Source organism: Bacillus rossius, chromosome 12 (assembly GCF_032445375.1).
Source record: "Bacillus rossius redtenbacheri isolate Brsri chromosome 12, Brsri_v3, whole genome shotgun sequence".
NCBI classification, from domain to species: domain Eukaryota; kingdom Metazoa; phylum Arthropoda; class Insecta; order Phasmatodea; family Bacillidae; genus Bacillus; species Bacillus rossius.
In genome coordinates, this window is record NC_086339.1 from 23,099,448 (window position 1) to 23,125,841 (window position 26,394).

The 26,394-nt window shown below is 38.8% G+C and overlaps 1 protein-coding gene across 4 annotated transcripts in view; it reads right to left on the minus strand.

Moving 5' to 3' along the window:
- Window positions 1–26,394, minus strand: part of LOC134537705 (ATP-sensitive inward rectifier potassium channel 12-like) — a 302,579-nt gene that overhangs the window by 101,134 nt on the left and 175,051 nt on the right. For 2 of the 4 annotated variants that reach the window (XM_063378430.1, XM_063378429.1), the window contains 2 exons: window positions 11,942–12,206; window positions 4,112–4,501 (listed from right to left, as the gene is read on the minus strand). In XM_063378430.1, coding sequence (XP_063234500.1) covers window positions 4,112–4,501; window positions 11,942–12,206 — 655 coding nt within the window. Of the gene's footprint in view, window positions 1–4,111; window positions 4,502–11,941; window positions 12,207–19,782; window positions 20,573–26,394 lie in introns of those variants that run through there. The other 2 variants (XM_063378431.1, XM_063378432.1) reach the window with 2 other exon arrangements.

Consider the following 26,394-nt stretch of genomic DNA (forward strand, 5'->3'; position numbering starts at 1 on the left):
CCTGATGGGCTGCCCATCCAAGGGGCAACAATTCAGACAACCTTTCAGAAACACCACTGTCAGAAAAATCCTGATGGGCTGCCCATCCAAGGGGCAACAATTCAGACAAGCTTTCAAAAACACCACTGTCAGAAAAATCCTGATGGGCTGCCCATCCAAGGGGCAACAATTCAGACAAGCTTTCAAAAACACCACTGTCAGAAAAATCCTGATGGGCTGCCCATCCAAGGGGCAACAATTCAGACAACCTTTCAAAAACACCACTGTCAGAAAAATCCTGATGGGCTGCCCATCCAAGGGGCAACAATTCAGACAAGCTTTCAAAAACACCACTGTCAGAAAAATCCTGATGGGCTGCCCATCCAAGGGGCAACAATTCAGACAAGCTTTCAAAAACACCACTGTCAGAAAAATCCTGATGGGCTGCCCATCCAAGGGGCAACAATTCAGACAACCTTTCAGAAACACCACTGTCAGAAAAATCCTGATGGGCTGCCCATCCAAGGGGCAACAATTCAGACAACCTTTCAGAAACACCACTGTCAGAAAAATCCTGATGGGCTGCCCATCCAAGGGGCAACAATTCAGACAAGCTTTCAAAAACACCACTGTCAGAAAAATCCTGATGGGCTGCCCATCCAAGGGGCAACAATTCAGACAACCTTTCAGAAACACCACTGTCAGAAAAATCCTGATGGGCTGCCCATCCAAGGGGCAACAATTCAGACAAGCTTTCAAAAACACCACTGTCAGAAAAATCCTGATGGGCTGCCCATCCAAGGGGCAACAATTCAGACAACCTTTCAGAAACACCACTGTCAGAAAAATCCTGATGGGCTGCCCATCCAAGGGGCAACAATTCAGACAAGCTTTCAAAAACACCACTGTCAGAAAAATCCTGATGGGCTGCCCATCCAAGGGGCAACAATTCAGACAACCTTTCAAAAACACCACTGTCAGAAAAATCCTGATGGGCTGCCCATCCAAGGGGCAACAATTCAGACAAGCTTTCAAAAACACCACTGTCAGAAAAATCCTGATGGGCTGCCCATCCAAGGGGCAACAATTCAGTCGCCCCACCCTGGTCACCTCGTCGGCCCGCCTCTCCGGTATCTGACGTGAGAGACCTCGGGCAACCAGAGCAACTTCGTCTCGTGTCCTCGTGTCGGAAAAAACTAGAGACCGGAAAAAAAATTCGCGGGGTTCAATGAATGACCTTCAGGATGGACTCCAATATCCTCTACGCACTCGGGCAAATGCCACCTGTACATTGGCTGCTGACTTGTGAGTCGTCTCGACTGGGTGGCCTGCGATTAGAGACCTGTAAAATTCGCGGATTCATTTCGCGATAGGATAGAGTCCAAATACTTTTGACATTATTTTGCTTCAGTGATTGGGCCACAGTTTATCTGAAGGACTCTGGGCCAATGAAAAATCTTTAACAGAAGAATTAGCGAATCACGATCATTCCAGTCAACAGGTGTTACGAGTCGGTAACCAATCAGCAGATGTAATTTGCACGAGTGCATAGAGGATCATGGAGTCTATCCTTTAGGGATTTGAAATCGCGAATTTTACAGGTCTCTACCTATGATTCGGCACTTCTATAAGTGAGGGTCTCTAATTGCCCCCCCCCCCCCCCCACAGTCCTCCAGATTAACATTGAACCAATGGCAGAAGCAGCACTAAGGTATAATTATTTGAATTTTAGCATAACACGAAATGAATACGCGAATTTTTCAGGTCTCTAGCAAACACACAATACCAATCTCGGACACGAGAATCAGCGTAGAATTTTTTTTTTTAAACAACGCCGAGCGTGATAAATATACGCAAATTGTGTTTTCAACTGCATTTCTCGATCACGCGTACGTAGTTCACGCACCTGCCGCTAGAATTCGATAAAAGCGAAAGAAGAAAAAAAGTCTTGAAAAAAATTTCGTTTTTTTTTTTTTACCTGATTTTCTACAAGGAATTTGATTAAAATACTGCCCATCCTCATTAAAACAGTTAATACTCCGAAGTTTCCCTTTGGCTTTGCTAACTATGGTTCGCGCCATCCGCCATAGATGGCAGCACCGTGTTTTAAACATTTCCGTTCCACGCTGAATTCGTCCCATTCACGAAATTACTCCCACCAAATGCTGTATACCGGGAACTAAGATGTTACACATTCAAAAAAAAATTTAAGAACTGTAAACGTCACTGTGTCTAGAAATGTTAACATGATCCGTGCGCATCGCACAGAGGTTCCTACGGATTCTGTTGACACACCGTCAGTCGCGCGGTGAGCATTTATCTCACACTCAAAAATAGTCTGGTTTTAATTTTGAAGACGAGTCGGAGCACCCTTGTCCACTCTTCCAGCTCAGTTACCAACTTTCATCACCAACGCCCCGATTGGTTGCAATGAACGATGTATCATTGGTTTTGAGACAATTCTCTGTATTAATGGCGTGCTCAGTGTGTGACCAGTCGCGTTTGTGAAACCGAAGGAGACGGATTTGAATATTATTTCTGAAGGTGAACATTAGAGATTCCATTCATTTAATTTTTTTTTTGTAGTGATTCTGGAACATATTTCCTGAAAATGGTATTTATTCTATTTTCTCGCAAAAAAAAAACAACTAAAAAAGTGTGCGTGAGAATTTTCTACTCATACTTACCAACCCTGCGAATATAAAAATACTGTAAGGTTATAAAACTTAATTTATAATTATACTTAATAATTTTCTTTAGTTAAAAGTTTTGTTCAGAGGCGTAATCCAACAGTTAGGCATATTTATGAAGAGTTAAAATAATACTTTGTATTTTAATATGTCTTTGTTTTTGTTTTTAAACTCTTATGTTAAAGTAAGAAACAATTTTAGGGCACATAATATACAGAATAAAAATATGGTAGTCAAAAAAGTTTTCTTATATTTACTCAGATAAGCTTTTATAAAGAAAGAAACGTATGCGAGAAAAATCCTCACGCGCGACAAATGGGTTAACAATGTAGAAATTTAACCAGGCACTAGAGATCACGTCTCACCTATCCCCTACCCCCTCTCGTAAACCCTGCCACTAAGTCACTCGTAGGGACTAGAAATATTGTCAAGTTTATTCATATTCAGTTAACCCCTAGGGGCCTAGGGTGTACTCCAAAATCCTCTACATACAGCGGAAGATATTTAGAGATCGGAAAAATTCCAGGATTCATTTCGTGATGGACTAGAATCAAACCTTTTTGCACCTTCAGCGATTGTCTCACAGTTTATCTGAAGGACTCTGAGCCAATGAAGAGCCCTCAACAAATAAACTATTGAATCAAAAGCATTCCAGATGTCATTTCTCTCAAGTCAGTAAGCCAATGAGCAGGTGATATTTGTCCCAAGTATGTAGTGGCTGGTGCCACATTTTACCTTTCCCATTGGCTGATTACTTTGCGATAACTTTATTTATCCTCATTAGTTGGTACTATATCTTATTCGCTTACTTCTCTCCTGGATGGACATTGTTGGCTCACTGTCGTTAGAGGAGCATGTCCAAATAAACGCGGTTCAATCAGTATTCTCTCATTGTCTCAGAGTTCTTCACATAAACTGTGGACCAATCATAGAAGAATGTCAAAGGTAAAAACTGTTTGAATTCTAAGCTACCACGAAATGAACCCGCGGATTTTATTCGGTCTCCACTTCTTTGGTTGAAAAGGAGGAGGGGGGTGGTGTTTCATTGGCTTAGAGACGATAATACAAACAGGAGGAATGTGAAGGTACATGTGTATGGACTGCAACGTATCGCTAATTACGTAGAGACCGGAAAAATTCGCGACTTCATTTCGCGATAGGCTAAAATACAAATAGTTATACCTCAGTGCTGCCTCTGCCATTGGATCACAACTCACCTGGATGACTCTGGGCCAATGATAAACACCCGACCAAAGCTTTATCGAATCACAGGTTGCTAGGTTGGGACGTCTCACAGGACAGTAGCCAATGGGTGGGTGACATTTGACCGAGTGTACGTAGAACTATGGAGTTCATCCTACAGGTCACTGAACCCGCGTATTTTTCCGGTCCCTACTAATTAGTACCGATATCTACCGCTAGAGTCGCGAGGGTGCACTGACCTTCCGCTTGATGAGCTGCGCGCGCACGTGCGCCTCCACGATGTGCGACTTGCGCATGTCGCCCACGCGGAACATGAGGCAGAAGAAGCCGTCGCGCTGGCAGATCACGGCGTTGCGGCTGAAGAGCAAGGTCTGCGTGCGCTTCTTGGGCCGCGACAGCTTGGCGAACACGATGCCGACCATGAAGGCCTGGATCATGACCCCGGTGATGCTCTGCAGGCACATGACGAAGATGGCCTCGGGACACTCCTCCGTGGTGTGCCGCGAGCCGTAGCCGATGGTGTGCTGCGTCTCCACGCTGAACAGGAAGCACGACGAGAAGCTGTACACCTCGCGGACGCACGGCGTCCAGTTCGGGTTGGTCGCGTTGGTCCCGAGCAACGATGCGACCTGCAGCAGCAACAGTGAACAAACCAGTAGTTATAACAACCCTACCAGTATACCAATCAGTAAACCAATCAGTAGTTATAACAACCCCACCAGTATACCAACCAGCAAGTCTAGCAACACCATCATTAAACCAACCAATCATTCTAACAATACCACCAGTAAACCAACCAGTAGTTATAACTATCCCACCAGCATACCAACCAGTCAGTCTAGCAACACCATCAGCAAACCAACCTATCATTCTAACAATACCACCAGTAAACCAACCAGTAGTTATAACAACACCACCAGTAAACCAACAAGTTGCCATAGTAATAAGTAGAGACCTGAAAAATTCTCGGATTCAATGACCTCTAGGATAGCCTCCATTATCCTCTGCATTTCTCAAGCAAACACGCGTGTTCATTGGGTGCTAACTTGTGAGGAGTCTCCACTGGGTAGCTTGTGATTCGAGGCTTCTTTGGTCAATAGTCTGTCATTTGCCCATAGAGATCCAGTTAAACTGCGAGCCAATATCAGAACCAGCAGAATTGTTCACATGTTTGAATTTTAGCCTATCACGATATGAATCCGCGAATTTTTCCGGTCTCTAGTAATAAGTGACTTCATCTACGGCACAGCATGCCTTATCCTGAAATTTTTTTAGCTCCACGGAATAATCGGTGTAAGTGGGAACTCAAAGAGTGCCTACGGGTACACTTCAACACCGAAACACAGGCTCTATAAATATTTTATATCCTTTTGTACATTGGCTCAGTTTTTATTTTAGAGTATATTTATCCACATTCCTGTCCTACAGGTGTTTCACTAAACAAGCATTACACTCTATGTTTTGTTGAACTTTTTTCCCTCGATACATACTAAAAGGTTTTATTTTTTTCCCCCAAAAAATTTAGGTAAGAATAAAAAATTAAAACTTTTTTTACTAGCTGCATCACGTTCACTCTCTAGAAGATTAATTTTCTATGTTTCTCAGCTAAGTATTGTGGACAATTTAATTTATATAGTCCAATTTTACCCATTTTGGATGTTGCCCTGGTGCTACTTCCGGAATATTTTCTACCTAGTTTTTTGTTTCAAGGTCCCTAGACACCCAAAACACCAACTCAATAGTTTATACGTAAATTTACACTAAATTCCCTAACTTTATGGACATGATAAATGCCTCACTTGTGCACAAATTACTTCCAGACTAATACATCAAATTAAGAGACAAAAATGTTTTGGTTGAGTTTGTTAATGATCAAAATCGTACCAATGGGGTAGAAAGGAAGGTAAGGTTTAACTAACTGAAAAAAAAAAACTCATTCTATCTTAATATCAAAAATACTGTATTCTAAGAATAATAAGAAAAACTTTAGGTTTTTCGTAATACCAATTCAAGACGAGAAAAAATAAGGCGTTGAAGGATAAGTAAATTAATAAACTTTTTAGTAGGCCTTTTGAACATTGTTTTAAACCTTTGTCTGAAACAATTGGGTGTATTTGGCTGATTCTGAGAATAGAGCCCATTTTGTTTTGGCCTGAAGAACATAAATGTGATCTTTGTCATGAATTATTACTTACTTTAACTAAATCACACACCGTAGGGGTAGCCCGGGGCTATTTCGAACATGGGGCTATTTCGAACACACCAAGTGTTTTGTCACACTGCGCACATATCTTGCGCATTGGCTTGGCCATGTTGTGTACAGTTGTTAGGTAAGGGTCGCGGAAGAAGTTTATTGTAATGTGTCTGCGATTGCTACATATATTCGGCTGCGACGTTGGATTTATTCGGTGAAGGTATGTACCACAACTGAATAATTTAGCCAAGTTAAACTTTTTAGCTATACAAATTAAGGCATAACTCTTAAACGACCTAATTTTTCGCCGTGGGTTAATAAGGTGTGTTTACTTGCAAGACTTAGGTTTTATCGTACATTTTAGTTTTGTCATAATTCTGGGTGGTTGTAGGGTGGCTAATTTATTCGAATTTGGTTACATTCGGGGCTATTTCGATCACTGATACTGAGGCTAGACTAATCACTTGATTATACTTATTAATTAAATTGAAAAATCGTAGAATTTTGGTAGAACTCATATGAAGTCAATAAAAATGTCTTAAGTAAACAGAAAAAAAACATATAAAATCTGCTGGAAAATTAAGTTCTGCCTTTAATGTTTGTTAAAGTAATGCAACATGATCTATTTTTGTTTCTATTTTGCTAAATAATTGCTTTCTTTAAACAAAAATTTTTATATTTACATTTAATGTTAACAGAGTAACAATTGTTTCGGTGGTGAAATGGTATTATGCGCGACTCGGAATCTAGACGGCTTGGGTTTGAAGCCCGCCTGAGCTGAGTAAATTGTTTTCTTAATATTTAGTTCTGAAAAAATATTCAGATGTCAGTATCATTAACGTAATGCAAAATGTTGCCGAAACTAACCAACGAAACGATTATTTAAGTAAGCAACCATGTAAAATATACAGTTAAAAATTATGCTGTATAAAATCTGATTAAACCTATGTAATGCTAATCGGTACCTATTGGTTTAGGATCAGCATAAACTATTGCTTGGTATAACTACTCGTCTTGTGTTAAGAGACTTTCAGTTAATTCCATCTTATTGTTGCTGTGACAAATGATATAAATGCTCGTGCCATAGCTTCTCTTTCGTTAATTAGGCTACTTTTGAAAAATGTTAATGTAATTTTGTTTGAAACAAATTTTTATGGCCTACCTGAATTAATGTCTCTTTGAATATTTTATGTCAGTTGAAAAAAGGAAAAAGAAGTTTTAAAGAGAGAAAAGTACACCTACAGCCAGTACGTCATCTAGGCCAAAAAAGAAGAAAGTCATCAAAAAAATATTCTCTACCAATGATGAAGAATCTTCCATTGACATCTCGGACGAGTACGAGGAAAATGTTCCCTGTGACTTCTGTGGTTTAAGATATTTTTCCAAACAGAGTGCATCAAAAGGTGACTGGATATGGTGCCAGAAATGCAAAAAGTGGTTTCACGAGATTTTTGTACGTGCTGCTGGTAAAAAACAATTTATCTGTGGAAAGTGCACCTGAAAAACATGTTAGTGTCAGTGATCGGCAATAGCCCCAACTATGATCGGAATTACCCCGCACATGTGAAAAATTTTGTACTTTACACACATTAAGTTTTAAATTTTTATTTCCCATTAGGATTGCTTTGGAAACTCTTTAAAGTATATTAATGTATAGCTAAGATATATGTGTGTCATGTCCTTTAATATAAAAATAACATATTTTAGTAGTTTAACAGAATTTCGGGTTTGAATCTGAAATGATCGATATAGCCCCGGGCTACCCTATTATGATTATGAGCCTACGAGCGTGTAAATATGTTAATTCCCTCTAAAAATATGCTAATTAAAAAAAAAGTTTTAACAAAACCCGTGCGCGGAATATTATTTTTTTTATTTTTACTCTGTGGCAATATGGTTATAGTGTAAAGAATTACCGTGAGGTAGGTCAGTGCAGTTTAGTTTCCCGGTCACAGAGCGGTGGTCATGTTGTCATTGTTCATTCATTCGATGGCAGAACAATATCAATGCCTATGAATGCATTGCAGTATGTCTATATAGCCTGTTGGTAGAATCTGTCGCACTCAATGATTAGGTTATATTTTTAGGAATACAAAATTATTATTTTGGAATTCTCGATCAAATATACGTATACATAATAAATAATTAAATTAATAATTAATTTATTATAGGTAATCAATCTTAGCTTTGATATTTAATAAACAATTTTTCTTTAGTATATATTTCAAAGGTAAATAATATTAATTGTTAATTAATCAATGTTGATTGATAAACAGTTTTTGACATGCTGTGCTTTTATTTTGGAGAGACTAATAATTTTGTTATTTAATTTTTAGTAATTTATTTATATTTTAATAAAATTTCTAATAAATGCAAAAACGTTAGGATTCTTAAAATACTTGAAAAAGAAATGAAAGCTAAAAAAACCCACGCTGTTTCAACTTGTTATAAAATTGTATAAATTGTTTTGCCGAATAATACAACGTAATATTATAAATGTGTTGAGAATAAAATTTATCCAAGTGTATTTACTTTTTAAAACGTGTATAATTCGTAGTTCGAATTGTTTTCATGGTATAGTTGGGGTCCTGAAAATCTTAATATAACTTTTTATGGTGTGATTATTTACAAGTCAGTAATATTTATTGTTAATTAATAATAATTGATTGATAAAAAATTATTGATATCCTGACCTGTTATTTTGAAGTGAGTAATATTTTGTCAATTCATGTTTATTTAGAAAATTGTCTTCTTTCTCTCTTTCTGTCTCCTCTCTCTCTCTCTCTCTCTCTCTGCCATTTTACCTCTTACGATATACTTAGGAGTCGAGGTTTGAATCGCCAAATAAGTTTCACTTCTATCACGCGAAGTGAGCTAAACGCGCTCTTTTTTTCCCTTTTGTTAATGGAACAAAAATATTCAAGTTAACTTATGGATATTTGTAAATTTTAACATGTACATGAAAACAACTCTGTCACAGCAAAATAGTGTTCGAAGTAATACTGGGTTCGAATTCATACCCGTTCGTTTGTGCTTTATGTTGTTCCAGTACCTCCAATAGTTAAAATTATTTGTAAACCGTTTCCTGAATGGCTTTCCAGTATTCCATAATTTCACGCACATATAGGATCTTAAAACAAAACAATGTCAAATTACTTAATATTTGAGTATCTTCTCCGCAGTTTTTTTTTAAATTTATGCTTGAATGAAACACTAATTAAAATATAAAACTATGCACTAATTTTCGTTAGGAATACTCAGTGTTATCCCGAAAAGCGTATTTCATACAAGCAAAACTAACCACAGCCATGTGTTGTACAAAGTTACAATATCTGTCTTGTGGTATTACAAAGCATTTCTTGGCGACTGGTTTCCAAAGGAATCGTTAGTAAAAAAAACATATTTTTGACGTGACACCATCTAATAAATCGATGAACGCCGGCTGCACGCACGAAAAAGTGTCCCGTTACGCACATTGTCCCGTTACTCTGTGTCCCGTTACGCTCATTGTACGCTTTCGCCGCATCTATCTCTCTTCCACTCGATTGGAACAACCATCGATTTTACTTTTTCGAGGCACATTAAACTTGAAACACTCCCATTCGTTTCCTACTTTTCCTATCATCGTCCTATCCTTAACAGAATAACACAGATTGGAAGAAGTTAAATAGCAAACATGTATAAAAGTTACAGTTAAAATAATCTCTTCGCTAAAGTAATAAACATATTTGAATTAATGAGTGCTAATAAAAGTAAATTTATCAATTAAATTGTAGGTTTCATTTCACTCCTTTGTATCCATACAAAATAGTGATAATTCAATAAAAATGATTCAATTTTATTCATAAAAGTATGCAATAATTTCATCAATGTTTTGTCATGACGTCACGTTAAACTATCGTCCGTAAACCGACTTTACCGGCAACCAATTTATTTGTTTATCTGTGTGGCCGGCGAGGCGGAGCATCGGATGCCCGGCTCCACTTCAGTTCCGGCCGCGGGGAACCTCCGTAGCCGCGGTGCGGTCTCGGACGCACCGCGCTCGCGGCTCGGTCGACACCTGCGGCGTGACGCGTGCTCGCGAGCACCAGGTGGTCCTCGGAGGTTCGCCCACCTTGAGACAACCCCGCCTGCCTGGTGCGCGCAGCTTCAGGAGGAAACACGAGATTGAAAAACTGTTCCAGATGTACCAAGCGGTGTCTGCTTACGAAAATCATTCAATAACCCACCTACTGCCGTTTCCGTATTCCAATTTAAATCTGTATTTTTTTTTTTGTATTTGAAATTGATAAAACGCGTGTTTTCTGAATAAATTATACGCCCGAAACATCCGAAGGCACTTCCAGGGACTTGCATTGCCACTTTTATCTTCACTTCTCCGCCAGATAACGACACGGTTACCGCTCGTACATCACAGTTGTCCAATGCACGACGAGAAGACTGCGCGTCAGTTGACAGCCGTGCGCTTAGAGGCGATACCGCGCTACAAGCACCAGCGAGCGTCGCACTTATCATCCCGCCTCACTTGACACAGATACATCCATGAATGGACGAGCCCATTAACACTCTGTGCACAACAGTTACATCGCAGTTAGTATAAATAGTATAAGTGTTTCAGAATGGACTTCTGCCTATCAACGACTGCACAGTAGTTCAACTTACGCCTGTCATAAATGAAATTTTGAATTCCTAAAATACTTTTCGATCTTTGAAAAATATAGACACGCCATCCGCTTTATTCAGGTGGATCAATTTAACGACGACATTCATATTCACCTTCATAACCTCCTGGATCTCCTAAGAGGCGTGTACAAAAAGTAACAAAAATTGTGTTATTTCCCGGGTTATATTAGTCAAACTCACGCAATTTTTTCACTGTCGTGTTGGTTAAAATGTCTGAAAAGTATCTGAACATTGTTAGCCCCTTTGGATGTTTAGCTTATTGTGAGCTGTCAAAAAAGGTTACATCTGTTTTGGCACCATCGGCGAATTGTTATTTTACAAAAAAAAAAAATGGATCAGAGAATTGGCATTAAATATGGTTTTAAGAATGGCATAAGATGTAACAATGTTTTTTCGAAATGTTTAAGATTGCTTTTGCAACAGGGACACTCAAAGAGGGCTATGTCAGTCCGAGAAGCAAAGGCAGGTCACCGCTTTCCGAAAGCGGCTACCTGCAGAGTGCCAGAGTGCGGCGGGAAGTTGACCACCAGGAGTCCGTCCTTCGCCATTTTTAATAAAGGTTCACTGGGGCGGAGACGTCCACACGTTTCCGTTTAAACTGGACGCGATTCTGACAGGCATCCAACGAATTTCAGAGCTAAAATCAAATGGATAATATCTAATGTAAACTCCAAGTCAATAAACGTGATGTGTTGGAAGCGGAAGTTTGACGTCATGACAGTGATCACATTCCCCGAGGCTGAAAAACTCGTATCTGGGTCGGAGGAGGGGGGGGGGGGGTGTCTGAGAAACAAACAGGAAATAATTTTCGAAGTAATACCAGTTATGTGATTATAGCTTGTGATAGCTTGTGATAATAGCGGATACAGGAATTTATTTCAGGAAAAATAAAAATATATTTTGTATTTAATAAACTAACGTCAACAACAACAGGTTTTTGTTGTTAGATTATCATTCTCAAAATGCATCACCGCCATTGTGGTTTGCGATTTCAGGTGTTGCAACAACTCACCTTTCATCACCCAGAGTAACATTATGACTTCACAGAGATTTCGCATGTTTTTTTCCCCATAACTTCTGAGAAGAAAGGGGAGAAATTTCCCTTCTATTGTGGTTTTCTAAGTCATGATCGTCATAACTTAGCACAGCTCTAATTGACGCGTACTTGCGCGACGAGGGAGGGAACGCGCACCTTGGCGTTGTTGAGCGGGCTGAGGTCGCCGTGCGTGAGCGCGATCAGCCACCACAGCACGGCGAAGCCCAGCCAGCTGAGCAGGAAGTGCATGGCGAACACGAGCAGCGTCCAGCGCCACTGAGCGTCCACCAGCGTGGTGAAGATGTCCTGCAGGTAGCGGCGCCGCCGCTTCGCCACGCGGCCCTGCACCACGTTGCAGTCGCCGTTCTTGAACACCACGCGCTTGCGCATGCGCCGCGAGCTGAACCGCGTCTGCCGGTACCTGCGGCAGTTCCGACACCACATCGTCAGCCATAAACACCACATACACTGTCACGAAATAATGGCACGCTGTAACAAAATAATGGTACACTGTAACAAAATAATGGCACACTGTAACAAAACAATGGCACACTGTAACAAAATAATGGCACGCTGTAACAAAACAATGGCACACTGTAACAAAATAATGGCACACTGCACCACAATAATTGGCAAACTGTAACAAAAATTAGGCACGACGTAACAAAATAATGGAACACCGTAACAAAATAATAGTACACAATCACAAAATAATAGCACACTGTAACAAATTGTTGGCACAACACAACTAAATAATGGAACACCGCAACAAAATTATTGTACAGTATCCCCAAAATAATGGTACCCCACGACGAAAATGACACACAGTTTAAAAGTTATTGCACATAAATTTAAGCTCTTAGTATGCTCTTTAATGCAGATTAATTTCTTAAAAGAAAGTCATGTTATTGGTATCAAAATTAGAATGAAAACAGTAAATAGAAACATGCCTTGTTCGTGTCATATAAACAGAGATCATTTATGCGTGGGAAAATTCTAAAATTTCTTTGTTCATTCGTTCTTTGAACGATTCTTGCCATGGGGAACAATTTCTTTGGACCTGCGTCATTGTTAGTTTACACTTGATGCCATATAAAAACCTCAAGAATGAACAACAAAGATGAATATATAAACACAAAAGCATAGAGAATTAAAAGAATTTAGTACATAAAGCACGTCCAAAAAACTGTGTTACAATGCGAAAAATCAGTTTTATAATAAATAATAGACCAAATTATAGAAAAACAAAAAAAAAATAGACAATAGATTTTAATAAATTTGGATTAAAAATAGTGTAAGATTAAAAAAAAATGTATTTTATTTTAAAAGAAAGCGTGGGGTGCATGGTGTCAATAGTTATAATAATTTTATTGACAGATATTAGTAGAAGGATTATCATTTTGATAATATCTTAAAAAGCACCCCACGCTTTTTCTTAAATAAAATATTTTTATTTTATTTTACACTATTTTAATTTCAAATTTATTAAAATATATTTTAAATTTTGTGGTTGGATTTTCTATAAAAGCGTGTTTTTTAATTTATTTTAAACTATTATAATCTACTATTAATTCCGTGATAACTATAAGTAACTGTAATTATTTTCAAAATTATTAATGTTTACAGCTGTATTGATAGTCAAATCTCGATTTTAGAAGCCATTCAAAGATTTTAACGTTACATACTGTACGAAATTAATGCTGTGAAGCAGGAAAGTATGGGAGTTACGGATTAATTATTACGTGAAGCGTTCCACATTTACGTAACATGAATATTGGCCAGGGTAAGGATTGAGAAAGAACCTTCTCAATGAGAGTGTATAGAATATGTGAGAAAAATTCGGATAGCCCGGACTGGGATTCGAACCCAGAGCCTTCCGATGACATGTCGGCTACTCTGCCATCGGGCGCTCAATGTACGATTAAAATGGAACAAAGCGCCCCACGCTTTCTTCACAATAATACTAGTATTTTTCATTCATTATTGTTTTAGCTTATTAAATTTTTTTCACTTTTTAGTTATATGTGCTTTAAAAGCGTGTTTATTAGTTTTTTTAAAACTATATTTAGTTTGAATAGAAGGATTGGCGAAGTCCCAGACGACAGGATGTACAGGATTAGAACACACGACCGGTGAATCCGTAATCCGCTCGGCCAACAAACCAACTGTCGAGGATACATTGTAATAATACTACTAATACCCCGACTGCACGGTTGTCTCACTTGCTCTCACACAGAGGGTGAGGAAATTATTTAATCCTGTCAATCCTAATCAGGATAATGAGATAAACTTATTAAATTAGTGTATTATCACCGGTCCTCGATAAGTGTACGAAGTTTAGATTAAATCTGTCCGTTTAAATTGGGTCTAAATCGAGTGCAAAGGAGTCGGTTACAAACATACAGGTGAAGCTAATATAAAGCGTGTAAAAAGGGCTTTATTTCAGCATTGCTCCTCATATGATCTCTATGTTAGGCATTTGTTCTGTAGAAAGCGCAATATTAAAACTGCCAGCAGTCGAACAAGAGTTTCTGTAAACTGTGCGGGCTGCCATTACACCAGCCAGGTCACCCAAACAATACATCTATTCTTATGAGCTAAAAGCCATAAAACACAGAAAGCCGGTTCTGACATCGCCATCCTTCCTGCATATAAGGGCCGTGCCACGATCACACCAGACCGAACAGACTATGGCGAAAAAATCAATCATTTGTCCAGAAAGGTAGGAGTTTTAGTTGGACAAAAATTTTTACTTTAATTTCAAAGCAAAAATAAAAGGTAGTAAAAATTTACGTATTTGGAAACACTATACAGTTGAACTTTCATTAAGTTGGACACTTTAAGTTGGTTATAAACGTGTGCTTGCTAAATCTTAACCGTGAAAAGAGAATTATAAAATAAATAATTTCATTTTTTTTTCTGAAAAAATTAAATCGTATCACTGCTCAAAAACGTAAAAAAAAAAAATGCAATTTTGACAGCTAATTATGCAAAAAGTATGCGTTGTATATACATATTTTTAATTTTGCGAAAGTTCGGCGATTCAAAAAGTCAGCAAGTTTAACACTGTGGAACGTGAATATTAAATAATGAATTGTAACGGGACAATAGTACACCCGCTACATGTGAGTTTCAACCGTGCAAGGGAAACGGTTAACAGACGCGGAACATCGCCGGGAGGCAAGTATAAGTAAACATAGATATTATAAAAAAAGAGAGAGAGAGAATTTTTTCACAACCAGGAAGAGGTAGTGTTCCCGCCCGGACGGAGACGGACACGAAAGCGGTCGCGGGAACTGTGCCACGCGGCAGACGGGGCATCGAAGCAGGGACTGTGTTTGCTGGGCTTGGCACGGACACCGCCGGGGCAGGAGGATTATTGCCCTGACCCACATCTCGACACGGCCGTGTCCCTCAGCGCGCGCGGCTACTCGGAGAGTAAGTGCACTTCCCCGCGGTGGCCAGTTCATTTCCTCGCCCCTGAAGCCTCCCTCGGGACGCAACAGCTCAACCAAAGCAACAAAACTACGGTCGTCTGTGTACATATATATTTTTTTACGTGACAACGTATAATAAATCGCACGAAAAAGTGTCCCGTTACGCTACTTTGTACGCTTGCGCCGCATCTATCTCTCTTCCACTCGATTGGAACAACCATCGATTTGACTTTTTCGAGGCACATTAAACTTGAAACACTCCCATTCCTTTCCTACTTTTCCTATCATCGTCCTATCCTCAACAGAATAACACAGATTGGAAGAAGTTAAATAGCGAACATGTATAAAAGTTATAGTTAAAATAATTTCTTCGTTGAAGTAGTAAACATATTTGAATTAATGAGTGCAAATAAAAGTAAATTTATCAATTAAATTGTAGATTTAATTTCACTCCTTCTTTGTATCCATACAAAATAGTGATAATTCAATAAAAATGATTCAATTTTATTCATAAAAGTATGCAATATTTCATCAATGTTTTGTTATGACGTCACTTTAAACTATCGTCCGTAAACCGACTTTACGGACAAACTATTTTTTTTTAAAGAATAATCAGGAGACGGCATGCTGTGACTTAATATTAGTAACTTTTTTTAACCTCGCCATCGCCATGTAATTGCAGAAATAGTGCTTGACCACGTCCAGTGATTGTCAGTAAGTAAAAAAAAAAATAGAATATCCGTCGTAGTCGACGTAACTGCTCCGGCAGCGATTTCTAGCGGTTGGTGCGGGGGGTGGGGGGTGGGAAGTGTGATTCGCTTTGATAAATGTGTATGAAATACACATTAAATTGCATATATTAATCAAGCTGGGCTTTTTTAAAAAATAATTCTACGTTAAATTTTGTGTGCAAGTTTAGTATTACAAGTGTTCTTGCAACATGAGAACACATGGGTATCCTCTTTACCGAGGTTATATGTTACACATCTCTGTCGAGTACTGAAAAGAATAGCTAACATTTTTATTTGTTTTATGTTGTTGACGTTTGGTCGACAAAGGGGACCACTAGACGAAGAATAACACATGCCGCCTATTACCTTTATTGATGATGTATAGAATATAGTCTGTACTTTAAAAAAAAACACAATAATATTATGAAAATTCAGTTCAGTTGAACGGAGAAGCGATCGAGGCTCGATTACGCGCCCCGTGTATTGCAAATGTGTTACAGTAAATGGTCGGAAATGGGACGGAAATAGAACTGTATTCGGTAGAGCGGGCTATGATCCCAGCGGTCGTGCTGTCTGTCCGGCGCACCTTTTAGCCATTGTCTGTCAATTTGTTTGGCTGCTCGTAGATGTAGCTAGTGTTGTGAACTTAAGGTACATCCGAATGCGGGTGAACTGGTGTAATAAGAGATGTCTAAAAAAATTATTCAACACTTGTCCGAGAGCAATCCTTCAGAGGTCGGCTGTAGATAAGATGGGAAGGATATTTTTCGCTGCGATATTCGGGGAATTTCTCCAGTTAGTGGGAATGTACTAAAAGTAAATCTGCTATCAGTTATTGGTGTTCTAATGAACAGTATGTCCGTAAAATAATGTTCCAAGTTATTACTTTTAATGGTATCAACTGTAAGCGTTGTAGAGTTTTGGTTCAAGGTCACAATTAATTAAAGAGTGGCTCAAACAGTTTTAGATAAGCACATGAGCGAGTATTGCTTTGTTGTTTTCTCGCTTGCAGCGCCACCTACGCAAAATGACGACTCCTGAGCGTAAAGCATGTGTTCTGCAATTTGCTAAGAAGTAAATCTATAATTTATGGACGGAGCCCCTCCCCATTTGAATATATTTGTACGAGAGTGGTAACGTTGAAGTCCCTGACCGTTGTATTGGTCGTAATGGTCGAGACGACAAAGCTCTTTTTCGCTGGCCTCCACGGTCACCTGACATAACGCCATGCGCTTTGTTTTTTTCCTTCGAGGCTTTATAAAAGATCGTGTCTACGTTCCGCCGCTACCCTATTGATTCACCAGAGTCGAGACACAGAATTGAAGAGGCTATTGCTTACATTTACTCCGGACTTGTTAATCGAAGTGTGGGAAGAATTGGACTTTAGGTTGGATGTGTGCTGTATAACTCAAGATGCACATACTGAACATTTGGAAGAAAAAATAAGTTAGTTTACCTTCAATTTGATGTAAGATTTGTTGTAAATAGTGTAAATTAAACTTTTATAATATGCTATTGAAACGGGGATGTTATTTTATGGACACCCTGTACTATGCAGTTATTGTTGTTTAATGTGTAGCAGCTCCAATGAACAATAGCTCCGTTGTCGGCGGCAGCACGCGAAGCAGGGGCGTTGTTATTCCTAGCCGACCCGGCGCCTGGCAGCTGTTCCGTCGGCGACCGCCCCAAAGCAGAGTTGACTGTCCTCTTTCCCGCCGCCGCGACCACAGCGCCGCGCCGCGGCAGGTGAGACAACCACGTCCGGTGCGTGCGGAGGCCTCGCGGTTCGCTCTCCCGCCGTCAGTCGCCGAGCTTTGTCGCTCGTGCAACCTCTTGGTCGGCATTTTTTGACGTGACGTCTAATAAATCGATGAACGCCGGCTGCACGCACGAAAAAGGATGACTTATTGTCCCGTTACGCACATTGTCCCGTTACGCTTTGTCCCGTTAAGCTCATTGCAAGGGCGTCGCCAGGGGGGAGAGGGGGGCAGTTACCCCCCTAGAGCCCTAGATATTCAAAAAAATGTAGCCAAAAGCAAAAAATTACATACTTTTCCCACAACTTTCCCCCCCTCCCCTTCCCTAGGCCATCGGCTGGCGACGCCTTTGGCTCATTGTACGCTTGCGCCGCATCTATCTCTCTTCCACTCGATTGGAACAACCATCGATTTGACTTTTTCGAGGCACATTAAACCTGAAACACTCCCATTCGTTTCCTACTTTTCCTATCATCGTCCTATCATTAACAGAATAACACAGATTGGAAGAAGTTAAATAGCAAACATTTACAAAAGATATAGTTAAAATAATCTGTTCGTTAAAGTAATAAACATATTTGAATTAATGAGTGCAAATAAAAGTAAATTTATCAATTAAATTGTAGATTTCATTTCACTCCTTCTTTGTATCCATAAAAATATTGATAATTCAATAAAAATGATTCAAATTTATTCATAAAAGAATGCAATCATTTCATCAATGTTTTGTTATGACGTTGTCACGTTAAACTATCGTCCGTAAACCGACTTTACAGACAACCAATTTTTTTTTTAAATAAGAGTGCGAGCGTTAGAATTTATACTTAATTGGCGTAAAAAAAATAATTTTGAATTTGCATGCAAACAATTAATAGACATAAAATAATAAAAAGACTGGAATGATCTTATAAATACGGTTGTAAAGTATAAATTCAATCAAATTTTAAAAAAATATATTCAAAAATTCAGTATTCAATATTAATATAAACACGCACATAAAATTAATTATTTATATGAATAATAATTAATAAAGGAAATCAATAAATAATCTTGATGTTTATCCTAATTTATTAATTGCAATTATTTATTAAATAACACAATAAAATACAAAGGCTTTTTTTACGCGATAATTTCATTTGGTCAACATACAAAACCTAACCTATGTTTATTATTATTTTTTAACTTTAACAATCAATTCAAAAAAATAAACGGATGTAGATTATGCGGGCGTCTGACTTGGGTTCAGTGAACAGTAAATTTTTCCTCGCGCGTGGGCAAAAAGAAAAAAAAAAAGAGTGAAGTGGAAATAAAAAGGGCGGAGAGGGGTAATGTTGGCTGCACCGCGGACCCAAGACTGGTAGAGAAGGAGGTTGGCCCGAGAGGGCCGGTTTGAGTAACGGTACTTCCAAGGGCTGCTCGTGACGTCACTGCGGCGCAGGAACCGGCCAGCTGAGCTCTCAGCTAAGGGCAAAACCTACATCTTTCACTCGTTTTCACGCCGATACAGCTACTGTGTTGGAACATATATCAAACAGTTTCTTTATATCTCACACAGTTATGTGGCTGTCACAATTTGGAGAGGAAAAATAAATAACTTTGTTACGAGTATATATACATAATAACAGTTTCATGCGCATCGTGTTTCATGCTCGTGCAAGCGATTCGTCGGACAAATTCTAATAATACCTACTCGTATTTGTTTTTTTGTTTGCAAGGTAATTATATTATATTATAATTATACTATGTATGTTTGAAACTTATTTTAAGGATACTCCTAAAGTGACTAAGTGAGCATTTCTGAAGACGGTCATACAAATACCAATAATCTAATAATTTACTATATTGTAGACTAAGACGTTCATTTTTAAGTAGTGTAGAAACTACACGCTGTGTTTATTACCAATTCGGCCTTACTGATATGAACACGAGACGGGAGTGCATAAATTGACTAGAAAAAGAAATAAACCATGGCTCGAAAAATGCGCATACCATTGTATATTGCTCATATGCATGCAGTTATAACATTTTGTCACTCAAACAAGCACATTGACGAATATTAATATATCAGTTACCTTAATTTCTGGTTTTCTGAACAAGCTGTGCAAGCTTCTTCTGCCTTTTCTTTTCCGTGCTTGCAATTTTTGCTTGACGATTTAAATGCCGAAGTCTAATAAAAGTTCTGGTTCTTGCAAACTTCATTAAAACTTTTTTGTTAACATCTGGAAAATGTTCTACTAGTTTCACGAAAAAGTTTCGCACAACACCTTTTCCGTTCTGTAATCCTAACCCGTGATGTGTTTTAAATATTTCTTCAGCATGCTGTACAGTTTTCACAAATTTTGATGACGGGACAGTCAATTTTCCGCGACTCAGTATTTCTATCCATCCATCTATAAAAATCAAAACACACAATCCTACAGTAAACAGGGAATAAAATAAAATAAATCATAGCAACAAATAAAATTATGATAATTACCTTTGTTTTCTGTTTCTTCAATACTTTTTAGATTAGCGTCCTCGCTTGCATGAATCAAATATCCAGCTACATATCTTAATGCTTCATTCTCTTCCCATGACGTAGTCAAGGGCGTGAACAAATCATCTTGAACCGCCTCGTTTTATTCGTTCTTGTTTTCTGGAATGTTTAAATTCAATTCGGTGAACATCTGGCTGGTCAGATATGGTTTTTGCTTCAAACTATCGTCTTCAACACATGCGCCTTGTGGCAGAGGAAGTTCAGATCCTAGTAACATTTGTCTGAACCTGTACTTGAAATCTGTTGGTGTAGGGTTATCGTAAGTACCGCCGATGCTTCTGAGGCGCGAAAAAAAACTTTCAAGTAAGTCCTGGTTTAAGCGACAAGTTATGGTAGTAGTATATGATAGGGGCTCCGGAAACAGGATTCAGGTTGTGGTGACTGTGGTGACACCCGACATCTTGGATTGTGACGTCACGGCGGCCATCTTGGACGAGCGAAACGTGACAATGTGCGTAACGTGACATTTTTTCGTGCGTGCAGCCGGCGTAACGGGACACAGCGTAACGGGACATTACGTAACGGGACAAGTAGATCACGGCAGCCATCTTGGATCCGCCATCTTGGATCCGCCATCTTTGATGATGTCATTTTGTTTTCTAGAAAATTCCGGCATTGTGTTGTCCGCCATATTGGATGATGACGTCACCGTTGCAATTTCCGTTACGGCCGCCATCTTTAACTTTTTTATTTATTATCCGATTTTATTGAAATTTTTTTTAAAATTATAAAAAAAATTAATTAATATAAATTTAATAAAATATTTATAAAAACATACTTTTTAGACACGGAGTTCGGAGTCCTCGGTTCGAACCCGACGAGGTCAAAAAAAAATTAAAAATGGCTACCGATCCTTCCCTCACAGTGGACGCAGGCAGACTGACCCCCACCACTTATGTCAAAGTATACATATCTTCACCTAGTATGACGTCATGTCCGCCATCTTGAAATTTGGACGCCATCTTGAAAATCTTTATTTATTATCCGATTTTAATGAAAAAAATTCCAAAATTCATCAAAAAATTAACGTATTTGAATTCTGTTTGATTATATCGATGTACGTCCTTGGTTCGATTCCCGGCGAGAGTAAACGGTTGATCCTTCCTCCATGAAAGCTACCTAGACTCATCTACCACCTCCAGTACCAAGGTATATTTCATCAACTGGTATGACATCATGTCCGCCATCTTGTATTCATCCGCTGGAGACCGACATCTTGTTTTCATCTGCTAGAGTGTGCCGATACCATGTAGTATAATTTTATGTTCACCATACCTTTGTCCTCTACTGTTGACATTGAACTTTGACCTTGACCTTGAACTTTGACCTTGACCTTGAAATTTGACCTTGAACTTTGACCTTGACCTTGAACTTTGACCTTGACCTTGAAATTTGACCTTGACCTTGAAATTTGACCGTGACATTGAAATTTTACTTTGTCCTTGAAATTTAACTTTGTCCTTGTCGACCATCATGGATCCGACATTTTATGTTCAGTACATGCTACCAGGAGCTACCACCTGCCAGAGTACTCCATCTTGTGTGTGTACTTGTATTATGGAGTACATTTCCATCTGGTTAATTTTATTCTAACCCGCTACAGTGCAGTAATCATTTATTACCGAGGTGCCCCCGCCATCTTGAAATTCGACCGCCATCTTGAAATCATGTAATAATGTAGCTAGAAAAGCGGGAAAAAATCCAAAATTCATTAAATAAATCACTCATTAACTTACATATTGATTCGATTCGCTACAGTCCTTGGTTCGATCCCTGAATGATGCAAAACATTTAATTTTATATAAAAAATAATTTCAATAAACCATGTTCAAAATTCTTAAAGAGACTTTAAATCCTCTACTACCATCATCCTATCAGACATCAAGACCACCATATTGGAAATTCATAATTGTAATGCTAGAGATTCGTGAAAAAGTTCAAAATTCATTAAATAAATTTGTAATCTATATACTGATTGATTAAATCGACTAAGGTCCTTGGTTCGATCCCTGGCCGATACAAATCAACTTTAATTTTAAAAAAGTACCAGAAAAGTGTAAGGTTCGAGAAATAAAACACCTCAAAGTCTTTTACAAACATAATATTTATTACACAATTTCTATCCTACTACAGAATCACTTGCGAAAGCCAGCAATCTTATAAACATTTAGCCCTGCAAAGACGTGCATCGACTACTTCTTAGCTCCAAATGGCTCCAAATGCTTCAAAAGGCTCCAAATGCTCCAACAGCTCCAAAAAAAGGCTCCAAATGCTCCAATAACCACCAAATGCTTAACACAGCTCCAAATGGCTCCAAATGCTCCAAACGGCCTCCAAATGCTTGACAGCCTCCAAATGCTTGACAGCTCCAAATGGCTCCAAATGCTCCAAACGGCTCCAAATGCTCCTAATGTCTCCAAATTGCTCCAAACGGCTCCAAATGCTCCAATAACCACCAAATGCTTAACACAGCTCCAAATGGCTCCAAATGCTCCAAACGGCCTCCAAATGCTTGACAGCCACCAAATGCTCCAAATGTCTCCAAATGGCTCCAAATGCTCCAAACAGCTCCAAATGCTCCTAATGTCTCCAAATTGCTACAATTGCTCCAAACGGCTCCAAATGCTCCAAATGTCTCCAAATGCTCCAAACGGCACCAAATGCTCCAAATGTCTCCAAAAGGCTCCAAATGCTCCAAACGGCTCCAAATGCTCCAAATGTCTCCAAATGCTCCAAACGGCTCCAAATGCTCCAAATGTCTCCAAAAGGCTCCAAATGCTTCAAAAGGCTCCAATTGCTCCAAACGGCCTCCAAATGCTTGACAGCTCCAAATGCTCCAAATGGCTCCAAATGCTCCAAATGGCTCCAACAGCTCCAAATGCTTCAAAAGGCTCCAATTGCTCCAAACGGCCTCCAAATGCTTGACAGCTCCAAATGCTCCAAATGGCTCCAAATGCTCCAAATGGCTCCAACAGCTCCAAAAAGCTCCAAATGCTTCAAAAGGCTCCAATTGCTCCAAACGGCCTCCAAATGCTTGACAGCTCCAAATGCTCCAAATGGCTCCAAATGCTCCAAATGGCTCCAACAGCTCCAAAAGGCTCCAAGTGCTTCAAAAGGCTCCAATTGTTCCAAGAGCTACATCTTCAATTGATTCCAACTGATTCCAATTACTTTTCTTATCGAACTTGGCATGGTTACTAACATGTCTTTATTAGTATACATTTTGACTGGCAGTGGTAACGTATTTTGCACCTTTAAGTTATAAGTTTTATTTAGAAATCAGATTTCGATAAATGGTAGATACAATTTGGAAAGAAAATATATTAATTTATCTTCAAGTTTATACACATTTAATTTAAGCCATTATTGTATGTAGCCAGCTTCCCTCAGTTCTTTGAGTATGAAGGATATTTCTTTAATGTTCGAATAGTTTCCTGCACAAAGCGAACCATGTAGTAGTCGTAGCCTGTCAACCAATATGTTAGGATCTTCCCATGAGGTATAATCAAACTCTTCTGCTGCGTTCATCATCCTTGCATGTTTATAATAAATATTATTATCTCTGGTGTCTATCGTTTTAACACCAACCTCAAGGTCACTTTCGTCATCGTGCCAGTGATTATCACAAGCTTGATCAGGATAATTTATTTTATTACGACGTTTCCATCGTTTTGGTCTCAAACCACCATCACAGTCTTCGCTCTTGCATGCTTTTGGTGCTTCAGCACAGTACTCAATCATGTCAGCCTTAGATGTGTCAGCACAGTCTACGTTCACGCCAGCTTCTGATGTGTCACCACAGTCTTCAATCATGTCAGCACCACAAACTTGATCAGGATAATTTATTTTATTACGTCGTTTCCATCGTTTTGGTCTCAGACCGCCATCACAGTCTTCGATCTTGCCTGCTTTAGGTGCTTCAGTACAGTACTCAATCATGTCAGCCTCAGATGTGTCACCACAATCTTCAATCATGCACGCTTCAGATGATTCATCAAAGTCTTCGACCTTGTAAGCTTCAGATGGTTCTCCATCTTTCTCATTTTCATGGAGACGACTAGATATTGGAGTAAATATATTTTCATTTCTAATGTGGTTACAACTTCCTTCGTTTGTTTTAAATTTTAAATTATTATCTTGATCTAGATCAGTAATTTTAGCATTAGCTTTTTCGCCTTCGTTCCTCTTCCGCGATGTTGTAGCCCAGTCTTCGTTATCTTTATTCATCTTAATTGTACAGGTCTTGTAATGTCTATCCAAGTAATATCTTCTACCAAAGGATTTCTGACACTGACTGCAATGAAATGGTTTTTGACAAGGACCCAAATTACACTCGCTTCTCTCATGTCGTTTAGCGTTCTTTCTCAAGGTAAACACCTTGCTACAGTATCTACAGTGATGACGTTTCGATACAGCGTCAGATCCTAAATCGGAATTCATATTAGTTACCGAGACTAATGCCAGATGCAAACTAAGAGTTTTAAATTAGATATATTACTTAAATAGAATTTTTTAATTATTTCATCAGCGAGAATTAATTTATCTCATTCAAAGGTACTTTTTGCAAGTAGTTCTGCTTTTCAACAACAGATGTCGCCACATGTTACTTGCAGGTAAATAATATTTAGTTCTTTTATGCGGGATGCGGGATGCTCACTAACGATCGAAATAGAACGATGGCTTCGCTAGACTCCAAGGAGACTCCTTGGAGTCTAGCGAAGCCATCGTTCTATTTCGATCGTTAGTGAGCATCCCGCATCCCGCATAAAAGAACTAAATATTATTTACCTGCAAGTAACATGTGGCGACATCTGTTGTTGAAAAGCAGAACTACTTGCAAAAAGTACCTTTGAATGAGATAAATTAATTCTCGCTGATGAAATAATTAAAAAATTCTATTTAAGTAATATATCTAATTTAAAACTCTTAGTTTGCATCTGGCATTAGTCTCGGTAACTAATATGAATTCCGATTTAGGATCTGACGCTGTATCGAAACGTCATCACTGTAGATACTGTAGCAAGGTGTTTACCTTGAGAAAGAACGCTAAACGACATGAGAGAAGCGAGTGTAATTTGGGTCCTTGTCAAAAACCATTTCATTGCAGTCAGTGTCAGAAATCCTTTGGTAGAAGATATTACTTGGATAGACATTACAAGACCTGTACAATTAAGATGAATAAAGATAACGAAGACTGGGCTACAACATCGCGGAAGAGGAACGAAGGCGAAAAAGCTAATGCTAAAATTACTGATCTAGATCAAGATAATAATTTAAAATTTAAAACAAACGAAGGAAGTTGTAACCACATTAGAAATGAAAATATATTTACTCCAATATCTAGTCGTCTCCATGAAAATGAGAAAGATGGAGAACCATCTGAAGCTTACAAGGTCGAAGACTTTGATGAATCATCTGAAGCGTGCATGATTGAAGATTGTGGTGACACATCTGAGGCTGACATGATTGAGTACTGTACTGAAGCACCTAAAGCAGGCAAGATCGAAGACTGTGATGGCGGTCTGAGACCAAAACGATGGAAACGACGTAATAAAATAAATTATCCTGATCAAGTTTGTGGTGCTGACATGATTGAAGACTGTGGTGACACATCAGAAGCTGGCGTGAACGTAGACTGTGCTGACACATCTAAGGCTGACATGATTGAGTACTGTGCTGAAGCACCAAAAGCATGCAAGAGCGAAGACTGTGATGGTGGTTTGAGACCAAAACGATGGAAACGTCGTAATAAAATAAATTATCCTGATCAAGCTTGTGATAATCACTGGCACGATGACGAAAGTGACCTTGAGGTTGGTGTTAAAACGATAGACACCAGAGATAATAATATTTATTATAAACATGCAAGGATGATGAACGCAGCAGAAGAGTTTGATTATACCTCATGGGAAGATCCTAACATATTGGTTGACAGGCTACGACTACTACATGGTTCGCTTTGTGCAGGAAACTATTCGAACATTAAAGAAATATCCTTCATACTCAAAGAACTGAGGGAAGCTGGCTACATACAATAATGGCTTAAATTAAATGTGTATAAACTTGAAGATAAATTAATATATTTTCTTTCCAAATGGTATCTACCATTTATCGAAATCTGATTTCTAAATAAAACTTATAACTTAAA